General features: G+C 36.8%; 1 protein-coding gene across 1 annotated transcript; it reads right to left on the reverse strand.

The window, feature by feature from the left end:
- Positions 1 to 13,543: 13,543 nt before the first annotated feature.
- On the reverse strand, positions 13,544 to 14,876 carry LOC149206758 (uncharacterized). Its single transcript, XM_089397792.1, has 2 exons — positions 14,299 to 14,876; positions 13,544 to 14,175 (listed from the first exon to the last, which is right to left on the reverse strand). Exons 1-2 carry the CDS (start codon positions 14,417 to 14,419, stop codon positions 13,544 to 13,546), a joined length of 753 nt encoding a protein of 250 aa, XP_089253918.1. The 5' UTR covers positions 14,420 to 14,876.
- Positions 14,877 to 15,265: the final 389 nt, after the last annotated feature.

Here is a 15,265-nt window from a genome sequence, read left to right on the forward strand (position 1 = left end):
AACTTTTACATTACTTAATGAAAAAAGTATTTTCTTTCTTATATTGATTTGTTTGTAGGAACCTTTCACCCCACAACAATCAGATGATCCTCACCTCCATATTAGTCCTAGAACTATTCACTACTCCACCTTCAAGTGGTCATGCTCCTAGTACTCACACTGAGTCCACACCATTGATTGTGACTAATGAACACATGACCCTTGAACAAAACACGCAACCAGGATTTGGATCAGGTGGTGATAAATGTGACCTTAGTACTAATGACATTATGGGTTCATTTCATGATGCATCATGTGTTAAGAGAACAAGGAAAATTGACTACAATTTTTTGGTTACTAACGAAGGATGTCTAATAAAAAGAAAAATTCTGATAGTTTTTATTTTTATTTTTTAACTGTTTCATGTTTTCTATCTAAAATATAAGTCATCCATATTATTATTTTCAAATTAATGATCAGATTTTTTTTTCATTTTGGTAACAACTTGTTTATACCAAAATGGTTGACAAATCATTAGATGTTTTTTGACCCACCAAACATGGCAGGTGGAATTCCCAAAATTTGAACCTTAAAAAAGAGCTTATGGACTACCTTAAATATCTATTCGGGGTAGATAGCTTCAATAAAATCAAGGTTACAGTTGCACACTGAAAACAGTTAATTTATCTACAAGACCACTACAAGAAAAAATGGACAGATATCCCTAGGTATAAGCACCGTCCTATGATTCGTAATATGGAATGCAATGATCTCATAAAGCATACAAAGGAGAAGGAAATGAGAAAGTAAGAGAAAATAACAATTTCTCAAGAAAGGTATAAAATATGTCTTGAATTTAATACATTTATTTTTTTTAGTTTTCTATAAAATTGTTGTATATAAGATACTTGAAACTTTTAAAAGGTTCTACGACACTTCGAAAGAAACCAAGGTCAGGATTGAGAAGCATTAGAAGCACAAACTAGGCCAGGATAACTATTTGAAGCTGTAGGCATGAATTGCAAGTAACCAAAACTACTTAACAATATTATCTAATATTTTGTCTTCCAACATTCTGGTAATTGTGCTAGAAAATAACAAGCATCAATGCTCTTATGTAATCTAGGGTGATGTATTTAGAAATGAAGACATGAAGGAATACTTTCAGATTGGTTTCAAGTTAGTATTTAAAGGAGCATTAAAATGCCGAAAAAGCATGTGGCAAACCCCAACATCCAGTTTGAAGGACAAGCTAAATAAAAATCAATCCACGTCAACCTTATAAAATAGAATCATGTTTGATATAAGTCTAATGTATTGCTTTCCTTTAAATAGTTCGATAATAGTATAAATATAGATTATCCCATGACTACTAAGCATTAGTATTTTGGCAGTCCCCATCATCCGTAACATTTTTGTGCTCCTATGTAATCCCAAGACAATGGGGTGCAACCCCAAAATATTTTATGGATAAATGAATCCCACGAAGATAATAGGGCTATATATTTGTCATATACTTGATAATTTCGTACTTATAAAGTATGTAGTTCTAGTTTTTTTACTTATTCATTTCCGATTGTCTACTTATAATATTATGGTTTGAATGGAAGAGCATGTTATACATGAGGATCCGTAACCACAACAGGACGAAGAGGAAGACATTGCAATGGTGTCAAATAATGCACAAAGTAAATAATTACATTGAAAAGCTATTTTTTATTATTAAAAAACTATAATGAAATTTAGTAACTGAACATATAAGCTTAATATTTTTTTGTAGGTGATCGGCCCCCACAACATCATCAAATTTATGGAACATCACGACAAGGGGGAATTGCCTCATAAGATAAAATTACAATCATCATCAAAGAAACCTTGGCGAGAAGATGAAAATGCAGAAATGGATGATTTTTTTTTAAATTATATGCGTCACAATAAGAAGAGGAAGAAAACTTGATGATGTATAATGTTATAATGTATATAATAAGACATCTTGTTGTAAGATATTTTTGATGTGAAAAAATACATATTAATGTATAAATATTTTTTACTAACTTATTGCATATTTCTTTGTAGTTATGTTAGAAAAATATGAAATATACTTTCTTGCAAGTTGCTAGAGGATGAATGACAACACATATGTTTCTTTCACAACTTTCTAAGTTTTCTAGTGCATATGAATACATCTAAATGTGTTCCTATCTTTTTTTTTTTAGTAGATAGGGGAGTGGTGTGAGGGAGGGAGGGTGGGGGACATAAGAGCTTCCACCTTCACATGGTTGGCCCTATTCAGTAGAGAAAAATTTAGGATTTGGATAGTATTGGAACAATCTTTTGTCATTCAAAAAGATGAACATCCAAGTCAATATTGACTTCATTGTTGCTCCATCAAATTGAGGAATGTTTGCTCCAACGTTAGACTACTCCAACAAATTATTCTTGAAACCAAGAGGATCTCATTCAGGTATTCATGTGTGTTAGTCTAACCTAACTTTTATTCATTTATAAAAATGTTTCTTAATTTATTTTAGTATTTTTCTTATTCTTTATCTAACCTGTAACACATTTTATGTGAATTTCAAGTATTATTATTCTAGAAAGCTGTCATCCAAAAATGTCAAATGGTTGGAAAGTGAGTGGATCAATTGCTTCCCCTTAATAACCATTTCTTATCAGGTGTGCACCCTACTTTTTGCATTGAAATTTTAATCTTTGTTTGTAGTTACTTATTTGCTAGTGAGGTTGCAATCGATATTGACTACCACTATACTATGTATGACATACACCAATGAGTGTATCCAAAATAAGTTATTATTCGAGGGTAGTTTTCTTCCATTTTTCTAGCTTATTGTTTGAACACTTTTATTTTATTTTAATAATAACATAACTGTAACACCCCCCAAGTCACATAAAATTACTGAAGTCACTAAGTTGATTTGTGTTAAATGTTAATTTCGATTTTATTACATGTTGATGATTGAATATTAATTGACTGAGTCTTGAAGGCCAAGAAACATGTGTTGTGTTTAACAAAATTATTAGTAATGGTATTTTAATAAAATAACAACTATTTAATATAGTTAAAAGAAATGGTTGCCAAGAAAATAGTTACCCTCTACCTGGGAAGGAAAAATATAGAGGGGGGGGGGGAGGAAGAAAGAAAAGGGAAAAGGATCCTAGAGCTAGGTGAATAAAAAAAACAGTGGGACAATTTGCTTGAAGACACTCAAGAGAAAAGTACAGAGCTTGAGGCTAGGCAGAAGTCCTGAGGCCTAAGGTACTGATTGCAACTGGAAAATCCAGTGTGGAACACAGAAAATGCTCAAGGGAGAGTTTGGACATAATTTCGAGAATCGTGGTTGGGAGGAGAGACTTTCAGACATATAAGTAAAAGAATAAATTTTCTAAAGAACACTTATCCTTTCAGACATATAATCAAATATTAAGCTCTCTGATAAATTCATATTTATAAATTCTAGATAAGAAATCAGAAAGGCTAAGAGTAAACTTTGTAATAATTATCAGACCCATTATCAATTTTTTGTATAGATTAAAGACTATAAGCTGAGATAACCTTGCCACATATAAATATATTTATAGACAAATTAGCAAGCTTGCATGAAACTATATGTTCGTGAATAGAAAGGTATATGAAACAATTAAGTAAGATATAATAAATTCCTCTAAGTAGAGTACAACTCGGATAGTAATGCTACCGTAAGATTTATGGCTATCATAAATAAGTAAATATTTAAATTCTAAGGTAGAGTATAGTCTAAGATGAAACAGTTAAATCACAACCTCAAACTATAACAAACAATGCATGTGAATGCTACCCTTGTCAAGGGTATTTCCTCTATACATATGTTAATCATGGAAACTATAAAGATCTTATAGAAATATCGAACCTTATAGCATGTACTATCATTACTATTTTCTACAGAATTCTGGAAGAAGTTACTATCTACCTCATAGAGTTTTTGACCCTACTCTTCATAGTCAATAATTCCAGCCAGCTAACATGATTACTCAAATTGAATACCACAAAAACAGGAGCAGAGAAGCATTGCAAACCCTCATTTGATGTTGAAAAGTGTGCAACAAGAAATGATAATTTTAGAAAGTGCTAAAAATAGAACTGCTAAAATAGCACTTCTAAAAATAGCAGTTTGGCCAATGAGCATTTTGGCCACCTTTAGTGAGATGTGAAACTGCTAAAAATAACATCTTCTAAAAATAGCATTTATGGGTCCCTTCCTATTTATAGCAGTCCCTGGTCTATCTATAGGAAATAAATTCGAATTTGATATTAACAAGAGTTTGTAAATTAATTATAATTCAGTTTGAGTTAATTAGTTAAGGAATTATGAACTTGAAGTCTATGTGAGGACATGCAATAGTTTCTCCTTTGATTGAGGAATTTAACGATCAATTAAAGGATGAGGATGAGCTGTAATTAGTTAGCTCAGTTAACTGAGTCAAGTCCAGTTAGATTAATTTAACAAGTTGTTAAATTAATGAGATTGAGTTTTTTAATGCTTGCATGCATGTAACAATTGGTATTTTCAGATAACTGAATATTATAGCTTAAATAACTCATGCATGTCAGTTCAGACAATGACCCAGTTGAGATCAGAGAAGGGACAATGTACTATCAGTTGGATGAATATTTTTCCTGTAAAGGAAGCTCATCCATGATGAGGATTTATCTCCTTTAGGTTTGTGCAATTAGATCAGAGGTTAGTGAGTGTGTGAAGAGGCCAATTCACACAGGTGGCAGCACTGGACCCCAAGGAAACTGCACAAGGAAATAGGGGGCTTGGAGAGCAGAGGAGAAGGTTTGTGAGAAATCTATGACTGTCTATGAGGAGAAGAGGGATTGTACTGAGAGGTGGATAGCTTCCTAGCTAAGTCTTTGTGTAATCAGGACTATATTTATACTTGTATGATAATACAGAGATGGGGTTTTAGGCAGGGGCTTTCCCTGGGTAAATTCTTCTGTGTTATGTGTGATTGATCCCTTCTTATCAGTTATATGTGTTCTTATTGATGTTGCTCATGGTTGATTAAGCTTCCGCTAAATTGTTTGTAGAAGTAGATCAAGTTTTTTGCTTTAGTACATTGCATTACCAGGTTGTTCTACAGGTGGGAATTTCTACATGGTATCGGAGCTAGTTGATTTGTAGAAAAAGTTATACATGGTATTAAAGCTATCTTATTGGTAGGAAAAAATCTACAAAATTCTACGTGGTATCAGAGCACAGGTGATCAAGGAAGAACTGTATACTGGGAGGAGATTTCAAATTTTTGAGTTTTGGGCCGAGAGTTTGCAAAGAAAATATAAAAATCTTTGTACAAATCTTCTAGAAATAAATATAATATTGGTATTCCCTGTGGAAAAATACCCAAAATAAAATAAAAAAAACATCGGCAGAATTGGAGTTCGGATGAGGGAGATATCGCTAATTTAAAATCAGTTATTTTTCTAGAAAATTTTGTGACGGCGGGAAAGTGGAAATAGATTGGTGTGCTAGCCAAGAACTGGTATGCACTTGAGGTACAAGATGCATGCAAAGCCTTGAGGAGAAAGGAAAAGTTTAGATACTTGGTGGTTGAGAGGGAGAGTAAATTACATCTCAACATGCAGAGCCAGAAGAAGTCTCAGACAATTGTGGAGGAGCCACAATTGGTGCATCATCTTCAAAAGGTTCTGGAGCAGCCACAACAGGGGAAGCTAAGAGGAGATTGAGTAGAGACATCTACTCATGGAGAGACCTCTCGTAGGGAGAAAATTCGAGCCAGGTGGGCAGAGGGATCGCATGTAGCCATGCCTCCAGTTAGGAGGTGGGGCGATGTAGAGTGATCGTCCCAAGGAGGAGGGCCAGGATCCTTGAGGTAACCAACCTCTTGGATGAGATCTTGCTACATGAGCCCCAATGTGGAGTAGCAAGAACTAATTGATTGGGTAGAGACAGATGCAGATGAAGCGGCAGAGAGAGCTACAGCGCAGGGAATCCTAGGACAGTGCAGAGCATGCAAGCTGCAGCAATGCGAGAGGCACAAGTGTGTTACACTATGCAGGATAGCACCGAGAAGGGTGCAATGTTACGAGATGCATGGAGATGTTACAGTAGCATAGAGGTCAGAGAGGGAGCACTTGTCAGCAGCAGGTAGAGCTTCAGCATCAAAGTATGTTTCTAGCCCAATAGAGTGGTCAGTTGGGAGTTTTCTTGTTCCAAGTGTTGTTGGAGCAACCACACTTGGTAGATGTGTTGCATGCAGAACATTCCAGAGTTATAGGATCAGGTTTGAGGGGAATCCTTTCTTGTTGAGAAGGATTGTTGAAAAATGTGCAACAAGAAATGTTAAATTTAGAAACTTCTAAAAATATAACTGGTAAAAATAGCACTTCTAAAAATAGCATTTATGGGTCCCTTCCTATTTATAGTAGTCCCTGGTCTATCTATAGGAAGTAAATTTGAATTTCATATTAATAACAGTTTGTAAATTAACTAATTAATTTAGTTTGAATTAATTAGTTAAGGAATTACGAACTTGAAGTTTATGTGAGGACATGCAACATTTTCCCCTTTGATTGAGGGATTTAACAATCAGTTAAAGGATGAGGATGAGTTGTAATTAGTTGGCTCAGTTAACTAATTCAAGTCCAGTTAGATTAATTTAACAAGTTGTTAAATTAATGAGATTCAGTTTGTTAATTCTTTCATGCATGTAACAACTGGTATTTTCAGATAACTGAATATTATAGCTTAAATAACTCATGCATGTCAATTCAGACAGAGACCCAGTTGAAATTAGAAAAGGGACAATGTACTATCAATTGGACGAATATGTTTTATATAAAGGAAGCTCATCCATGATGATAATTTATCTCCTTCAGGTTTGTGCAGTTAGATCAAAGGTTAGTGAGTGTGTGAAGAGGCCAATTCACACAGGTGGCAACATTGGACCCCAAGGAAACTGCACAAGGAAATAGGAGGCTTGGAGGGCAGAGGAGAAGGTTTGTGAGAAGCCTTTGACTGCCTATGAGCAGCAGAGGGATTGTACTGAGAGTTGGATAGATTCTGAGCTAAGGGTTTGTGTAATCCAGACTATATTTCTACTTGTATGATAATAGAGAGATGGGGTTTTAGGTAGGTGCTTTCCCCAGGTAAATTCTTCTGTGTTATGTGTGATTGATTCCTTCTTATCAGTTATATGTTTTCTTATTGATGTTGCTCATGGTTGATTAAGCTTCCGCAAAATTGTTTGTAAAAGTAGATCAAGTGTTTTTCTTTAGTACATTGCATTACCAGGTTGATCTACATGTGGGAATTTTTACATGGTATCAGAGCTAGTTGATTTGTAGAAACATTTCTACATGGTATCAAAGCTAGCTGATTTGTAGGAAAAAAACTACATAATTCTACATTTGATAATGAAGCTAGAAAAGAGAAACTGGAAAATTCATTAAAGAAACCAAAGATATACACGGTATATGTTAACAGTCGAATAGGTTCAGAACAGTACAACATCCTCGCTGCATAGGGCAAACATAAAAGTAATTCTCTCTGACCCTAGTTGTTCGAGCTAATATCACTATTCAAAATGACAGAACATTTAAGAATTAAATGTGCATTATAAAAAGACCCTTGATAGTCTTTCAAATCGACCTATAGAGCCAGTCTCAGTGAGCCAATGGCCGAAGAATGGGGGTCGAGTCTCGGCCCCAACCTCAGGAAAATCTAAATTCATTTTCATGATAGTAATATATCCAACCTGTGTATGATGTAGAACCATTTGTTGAGGGCATGACCTTTTTTAGTCATTGTTCTAAATGAACCAAAGGGCAGGTAACATACGTGCAAAAAGCATGACCTCTGGTCAGAGACTATGGCAATAAACCTTCAACCTTAAACAAGAAACCAATATTAAGTATGTACCTATAGGTGAAGAAAAATCTTGAAAATCTTGAAATCATAGTCACCATCCTGTCAAGGAAACCATGAGACCCTGATTTAGTTCATTCAGATTAAATATACCCTTATAAAAACAATGCAATTAGTCATTCGTGAGATAGGGACCTTCATATACCTTGGTTAACAAGGACTTCAACCAAGCTGACCACCATGAAGGCTGAGCATTCGAGTCTTTTCTAAGTGCAAAGTCCAAATGCTTCAACAAAACAACAAAGTCTAGTCAGACAGTGACCCTTAGACCATCTTCTGAAAATTTAAACACTGGAAATGACAAATAAATATAAGGGAAATTTTACCTATAGTGGTAGAGAGTTGGAAGACTCTAGAGATCATGGCGACAAGAGTTCGAACCCGCTCAGCCATTCACAGAGGTAAGATGTTGCAAATCAACAAGAGCCCAAACCCCAATCACCAAAAATGATTAACCATTGGCCAAACGGTGCATCAACCAGTTAGGTAAAACTCTAAGTTTTCTTGCACCATTAGATCAACCACAGATCGAGGATCAAAAGGACCACATCTGTGACATCCCTGTCACATTAATCCACATTGCTAGAAGTCGGCCCTACGCTTAACGCGTGGCCTAATCTACAGGTCCTACTGTGAGCCAACCGAGGGTTTGGGAAGGGTGTCGTATGAATTAAACACCATTGAAATATTTGTAGATGGGATTGTCAATTCATATCATACATCATATTAAATGATAAGGTTAAGAACCATGTGCCATTCGTATCCACGGTTTAATACTTCAATCACCTGGGGATTCAATTGAAACCCTGTCAATTAATTTGATATTGAATGGTGTATGTTGATATATATTTTTTTAAAAGAAATATTTTTTTATATGTAAATGTTTGTTACAAATGGTATAAAAGCTCACGTTCGTACACTGAGACTCTTTGGGAATAAGATATGTATTGGAAACCAATGCATTTTTTTCAACTAATAAAATGATGTGTGAACACAGAGTTTACACCAACAAAATAGATAAGAAAAAATTCAGGAGACCCCAAGACCAACCGATCCACCCAAAACCACTTATGTAAACACCAATCTTGATATTTGGATACCACTGGGAAAAGAGTCATGAAAATCTAATGCGGTGTTACTCGAGACTGTTCAGCAGCTGCATGATGAAATGACAAATTTAAGAATAGATAATGAAAGATTAGGCGAAAGAGCAAGAGAAAATTCTAAGAATTCCGTCTAATCGACAAAATCAATGACATCTAGAACCCAGTGTTGAGGATCGGGAGAAGACGTGGATGACTCAACATGGAGAAGAAAATGTTGAGTCAGAGAAACATAGGGAGGATGTGGAAGGGCGCTCTGAAAACGTTTCCGACTAGCACAAAACTAAAAGATAGAAAACTGAGTTATAATGAAAATTTGAAAATATGAAGTCATCACTCTTTGAAGGAGAATCAGAAGAGGCAACAGACGCATGTCTAATTGATATAGGAAAATACTTCCAGATTTATGAGTACACAGATAAATTGAAGGCACGATTAGCAGTTTATCAACTAAGAGGTAAGGCCACCTTATTGTGGGAAGAAATCAAAATAGTAAGGAAGATCAATGAAGAGGAAGTCACCTGGCAAGAGTTCCAAAAACATTTCAAGAACAAATATTTAACTGAACGTGTTATGATGAAAAGGAAAAGGAATTTCATCAGTTAAGGTTGGACACCTTAACCATGGATGAATACATGACACGATTCACTTCCCTACTGCGTTGTACCTTACATGTAAGAAGAAAAATCCAAAATTTAGCATTTCATCAGTAGCTTACCCAACTTCATGAAGGAGAAATTAGAATTTGACTACCCTACTACAATGGATGACGTAGTGCAGAAAGCTCACATATGCTACCAGCAGATGAAACAAAAGAATGAAGGACCGAAAGGGAGTCCAAATAGGAAAGGTAGAAGTTTGAATCCAGCTAAACACTCAAGGTTCACTAGTAGTAGAAACGTACAAAAGAATCCCATCAATAGATTCCAGTTAGAAATCAGCCCAAAACTACTTATTTAGAAAAAAGGCAGCCGAAAGGAGTTACTAAATCAATGAATGACCAACAATCAAAATTGCTACTACAATGTTGGGAATGCAGAGAACCTCACTATTACAAGAATTGCCCACATAAAGCAAGAACATAACAGTTATGAAATATGCAAGAGGCATCCACAGTTTGGGATGTGGCAAGGAGTATGTCGTTAATTAATGTTACCTTGGATGATCACGAGGCATAATTCCAACCTACTATCATCGAAAGTGAAGGTATGATTGCTAAGAAACTTGTCTCTATTTTATTTGACCCTTGCACTAGCTTATGCTATGTTAGTCCTAAGGTGGTAGATAAATGTCAATTGCAGAGCAGTAAGTTCTCAAAACCATGGCCAGTGCAATAACCTACAGGGACAAAAATTAGAGTAACCGTGAAAATAAAACGCTGCCCCATAATGATTTTAGGACAGCCCATTCATGTAGGCCTTCATATAATTCCTTTGGGATCATATGATGTGCTAATTAGAATGGACTGGCTGGAAAGGTGTTTGTCCTTAGTAGATTGCAAATATAAAATTGTTAGTTTTATTACTGAATCAGGCCAAAGAAAAGAGCTCTAAAGAATTAACACCAATACCAAGTTACGTCCCATTGCTGCTAGTCAACTACCAAAATATATTAGAAAGGGTTGTCAAATATATGTTGTTCAAGTAGATTCACAAACACTAAAAATAAAATTACCTCCGTGGAAGATATTGTTGTTATTCAGGAATTTGTTGATGTATTTCAAGAATCTATACTAGGTTTACCACCAAAGCGTGATATTGATTTCAAGATTGAGTTAATTCCAGGTGTAGGCCATATATCCAGAGCCCCGTACCGCATCATCATACCTGAGTTAATAGAACTCAAAAGGCAACTACAAGAGCTTTTAGATAAAAATTATATCCATCCCAGAGTGTCCCCATGGGGATCCAATGTTTTATTTGTACAGAAAATAGACAGGACCTTAAGATTATTCATTGATTATCGACAATTAAACAAACTCACTATTGAGAATAAGTACCCATTGCCACGTATAGATGATCTATTTGATCAAGTGCAAGGAGCTAGGTTATTCTCAAAAATTAATTTACGATCTAGTTACCATGAAATAAGAATAAAATAAGAATACATCTACAAGACAACATTTTGTACTCGATATGGACATTACAAGTTTGTGGTATTGTCGTTTGGCCTCACGAATGCCCCAACCACTTTTATGAGCATGTTGCATGGTATTTTCTAGCCATACTGCTGGTCTCCAGTATTGTAGCAATAATGCTACAACTCCTGGAGCTTCCTATCTCTAATTTTATCAACCCGGTAGTTCGTACAAACTTGGAAGCGACGGTGCTGTATGCACAAGTACTAGCTCTTGTCGCAGCTGTCACTTGGTCAGCTGGCACAAGTCCGCTAGGGCTCAAGCCAACTTCTATATGTTCTCAGAAGAAGCTTTCTAAATGATGGACGGAGGCTATCTCAAAGGAAATTAATCTACTTTGCAAAAATGAACTGAAAGCCAACCAAAACATGGAAACCCTAGTAAACCCTAATCTGACTAGTTTACCCTCTATGATGCAATAGTGAGAGTGCAAATGTCTAAAAATGATGCCATTACTTCTAGTGATGTGAAATGCATGAACTCAAACTACTTCCATTAAAAAGAACATTGCTTTTGTATTTTTGCTTAAGTGGATGGAGTGATTATGATTTTGTTTCTTATTAGGGTTTGACTGTGCAGGGCTAGTTCGAAGGGAAAGAAAGCTTGGGAAAGGTCAGGAGGGCTAGGAAAGGTTCCAGGGGATCCAAAAAATCATTCCATAGGAGTCCACAACGTTCAGGTGCTCGGAAACCGAGTTTGGAGGCTTCTACAGGATGTCTGCAGGGGATCCTACAGGATGTTCAGAGATTTCTACAGGATGTTCTGAAATGGGATTTTTGGGTGATGGTGAAGTGATGGAGTGGTATGGGTGGATAGGTAGGATGGAGATGGAGCTGGTGATGGCTCAGGGGCAGAGAAATAAGGTAGAGAAAGTGTGCATGAAGTCGGTTGGTGGATGGAACGATGGGATCAACGAAAGGTCAAGAAAATGGAGCTACGTGAATGATGGAAGAGCTGGAAGGTAAACGAGCTGAATAGAGGTCGATTAGGTGGCTTTAGGCATGGTTGATAAGAAGAGGAAGGAAATGGAATGATGTGGAGCAGTGTAAATAAAACAAATTTCTTATGACTGTCACCAAAAACGAGAACTCATTAACCTCCTACCTGTGTTATTAAACCAATGAACAACAATGTAAATTGTGAAGGGAACTTTTGCATGGAAGTGGAATGAAGAAGTATGGCTCAAGATCAGAGTGCATGGATGGATCTTCAATTAAAGTGATTGTGTTGCAACTTGCATGAAAGTAAAAGACTGCGTTTTTTGGTGGTTGGTACAGACTGCACCCCAATCTCTAAACAGAGATGGCAGTGAAGCGATATCAACCTTTTCTTGGAGCTCTTGATGAATTACAATCCTCCTATTCTAATCTAAGCAGCTGAAAGAGAATTAACCATGAACTAATCCTACTTAATCACATTAAAAAGACTAAATCAACAGACTGTATTTTCGAAATGCATGTCAGAACAAAGAAACAAAGTGCTGAAAAAGAAATACAATAGCAATACAAAGAAGAGGAGGTCTATTGCTCTCAGGTTGGGCCCTAACCTGAGAGCTATAGCTCCCTTAAAAGCTCAGAATTAGATCCAAATCTACTTTCCTTTATTCATAATCAAAAGTCTGATGACATGCCAAAACTGGCTTACAAATCGAATTACAACATGACTACCTACTGGCCAACTACTAGCTACAAAAATTGACTAACCACTAGCTAACCAAAATGAGACCCTAAGCCTTCTTATTTATACAATTTGAGGACCCAACAATCCTCCTAAAATTTAGGGACTTGGCTGCCCAAGACTTGTAGTTAACAACAATCCTACTTGACTTGCTTGGCTGCCCTTGTGCTCATTGATTTGGTGGCCTTTGAACTCCAAGCTGATGGTGGAGAATTCGAGGTAAGGGCCTATAAATGAGGGGGACACCTTCCTACAAATCCTCTAGCTTGTTCTCCCATGAATGTGGCTGCCAAGTGCTCATTAAGACCTTCAATTTTGTCTCCAAATTGACCAAAAAGGCTACACAAAGCACCCATTAGACTTGTTGGCATAATGACTAACCAAATTCACTCTATTAACATAAAAATAATCGAAAACATGCAATAAACTAATGAGAATGGTGGATTAAGTCAAATTAGGAGGTTGAATGAGCCCAAATAATTATCCATTTTTGGGGCTCATCATCACCCCCCTACTGAAAGTGTTGCTCATCCTCTGAGCAACCAATCTCTCTCCTTGTCTTTGATGGCCCTGGTGGCTTCTTTGGCTAACATCTCGGCTGATTTCTCCTTTGGCTTCCCTCTTTTCAAACTTCCTGTAGAAACAGTTCGTTGGCTTCCTGTAGAAACAGTCTGCTAGCTTCCTGTAGAAACAGTCTGCTAACTTCCTGTAGAACCAATTTTCTCTGATTTTGCCTGCGGTATTGTCTCAACTTGTTCTGTTTTAGTGGCTTGCTGAAGGCTTACATTCACAGGTACACTGATAGTTTCACCAGATGGATTGGACTCAGACACTGCATCATTCAAATCTGAAACTGCTTTTTCCTCTTCTCTGGAACTTTCACCATCAACTTTTTGTTCAGTTGATAATGTCAAAGATCCATCTACTTGCTCTGCAATGTTGTTTGTTAATACATCCTTTGTCTCAGAAGCTTCAAAATTTTCAGTCTCTTTTAGATATGCAGAATCATTTGCCAAGACATCCTCCATTTCTGCTGCTGTAGAATCCAAAACCTTCTCTTCATCCCCTTGTATGTCACTGATTTCGCTTTTTAGTATTTGTTCAGTTCCTAATCTAACTGATTCATCTATTTTCTCTGCATTTCCATTTGTTAATCCATCCTTAGTTTCAGTAGTTCCAGAGCCTTTATCCTCTGTTTTTTCTGGTATTTCAGGCATCTCCTTCTCTGCAATTTCATAACCAGCTTTCTCATTGGATACAACTTCCTCCTCAGAGTCAATTGTGCCAACAGGTGCTTTTACCTGTTTATCATAATTTTGTTCTTCAGCCTCTACCAGAGGTTTTTCTGATTTACCAGATTTCTTCAGAGTCTCCTGTTCTTTTAAGAAAGCAGAAATAACAGGATTTTTACGGAAAGCCAATTCAAAAGGATTGGAAGCAACTTCAATCTCACCTTGGTTAAGTTGCATATTCAGACCTGCAACATCTTCCTCTCGTTTCATAGTCAAATTCACCCTTCCCCTCTCAATACGCAAAACTCGGACAGTAAAATCTTGCCCAATTTGTAGATCCATATTTCCATCAAGATTTCCATAGCCCTCAGATACTTCAGATGAGCGAAGAAAACCCTCTTCATCATCAGGAAGTGATATAAATGCTCCAGATCTGATTATATTCTTAACTTTTCCTTCTAGAGTTTGTCCCTTTTGGAACTTGGATCTCTTCTGAGTCTCGTCTGTCTTCTTCTGGCCTCAGGAGAGAAATTAATTGAGAATGATCTCAATGATAATATCTTATGTGGTAGCACTAAATAAGGCCTAGATATTTCAGAAAACGAAGAGCTTCTTAAATGCTTCTTGGCCCTTGAAGTGACGGTTCTTACTGGTGGGTACTGGATAGTCCCAATGGGACAAAGTATTGCAGGAACCATGCCGGGTGAAGCTTTATGGTGACCTGAGATGTATCTTGGGACCTATGAAGCTCAATCTCCTGAGATTAACTTTCTTCAAGCTCCAAACTTGATGAAGAAAAACTCGGGCTTTTCTGCTCTGGACGACTTTGCCATACTTTCCTGTAGAAGACCCCACCCGTTTCCTGTAGAGTGTGATTCTGCCTTTGAGTGAGCCCGATGCACGAGTGAAATTCGAGAACAGGCCGCAAAGCTCCATGGAGGTTGATGGGTTAACCGATTGTGGGAGCAGAGGATGCATACTTCAGCTAAGAATGTCACAAATGCAAATTAATCAGCGGATGGTGAGAGTCAGCCGAGCAATTTTTTTAATTACGGCATGATTTGTGGTGAGGGAGTGAAGTGGCCAAGTGTACGTGGCCACATGCAGACGGCAGTGCTGTGAAGCTGCATGTCCTCTTCCCGTTAATCAACTGCACTGGAGTTAAACTCTCTATCACTGTTTTTTCTT

This window comes from Pinus tabuliformis, chromosome 1_2 (genome assembly GCF_031772625.1).
Source record: "Pinus tabuliformis cultivar Carrire ecotype Pingquan chromosome 1_2, CPIR1, whole genome shotgun sequence".
In the NCBI taxonomy this organism is placed as follows: domain Eukaryota; kingdom Viridiplantae; phylum Streptophyta; class Pinopsida; order Pinales; family Pinaceae; genus Pinus; species Pinus tabuliformis.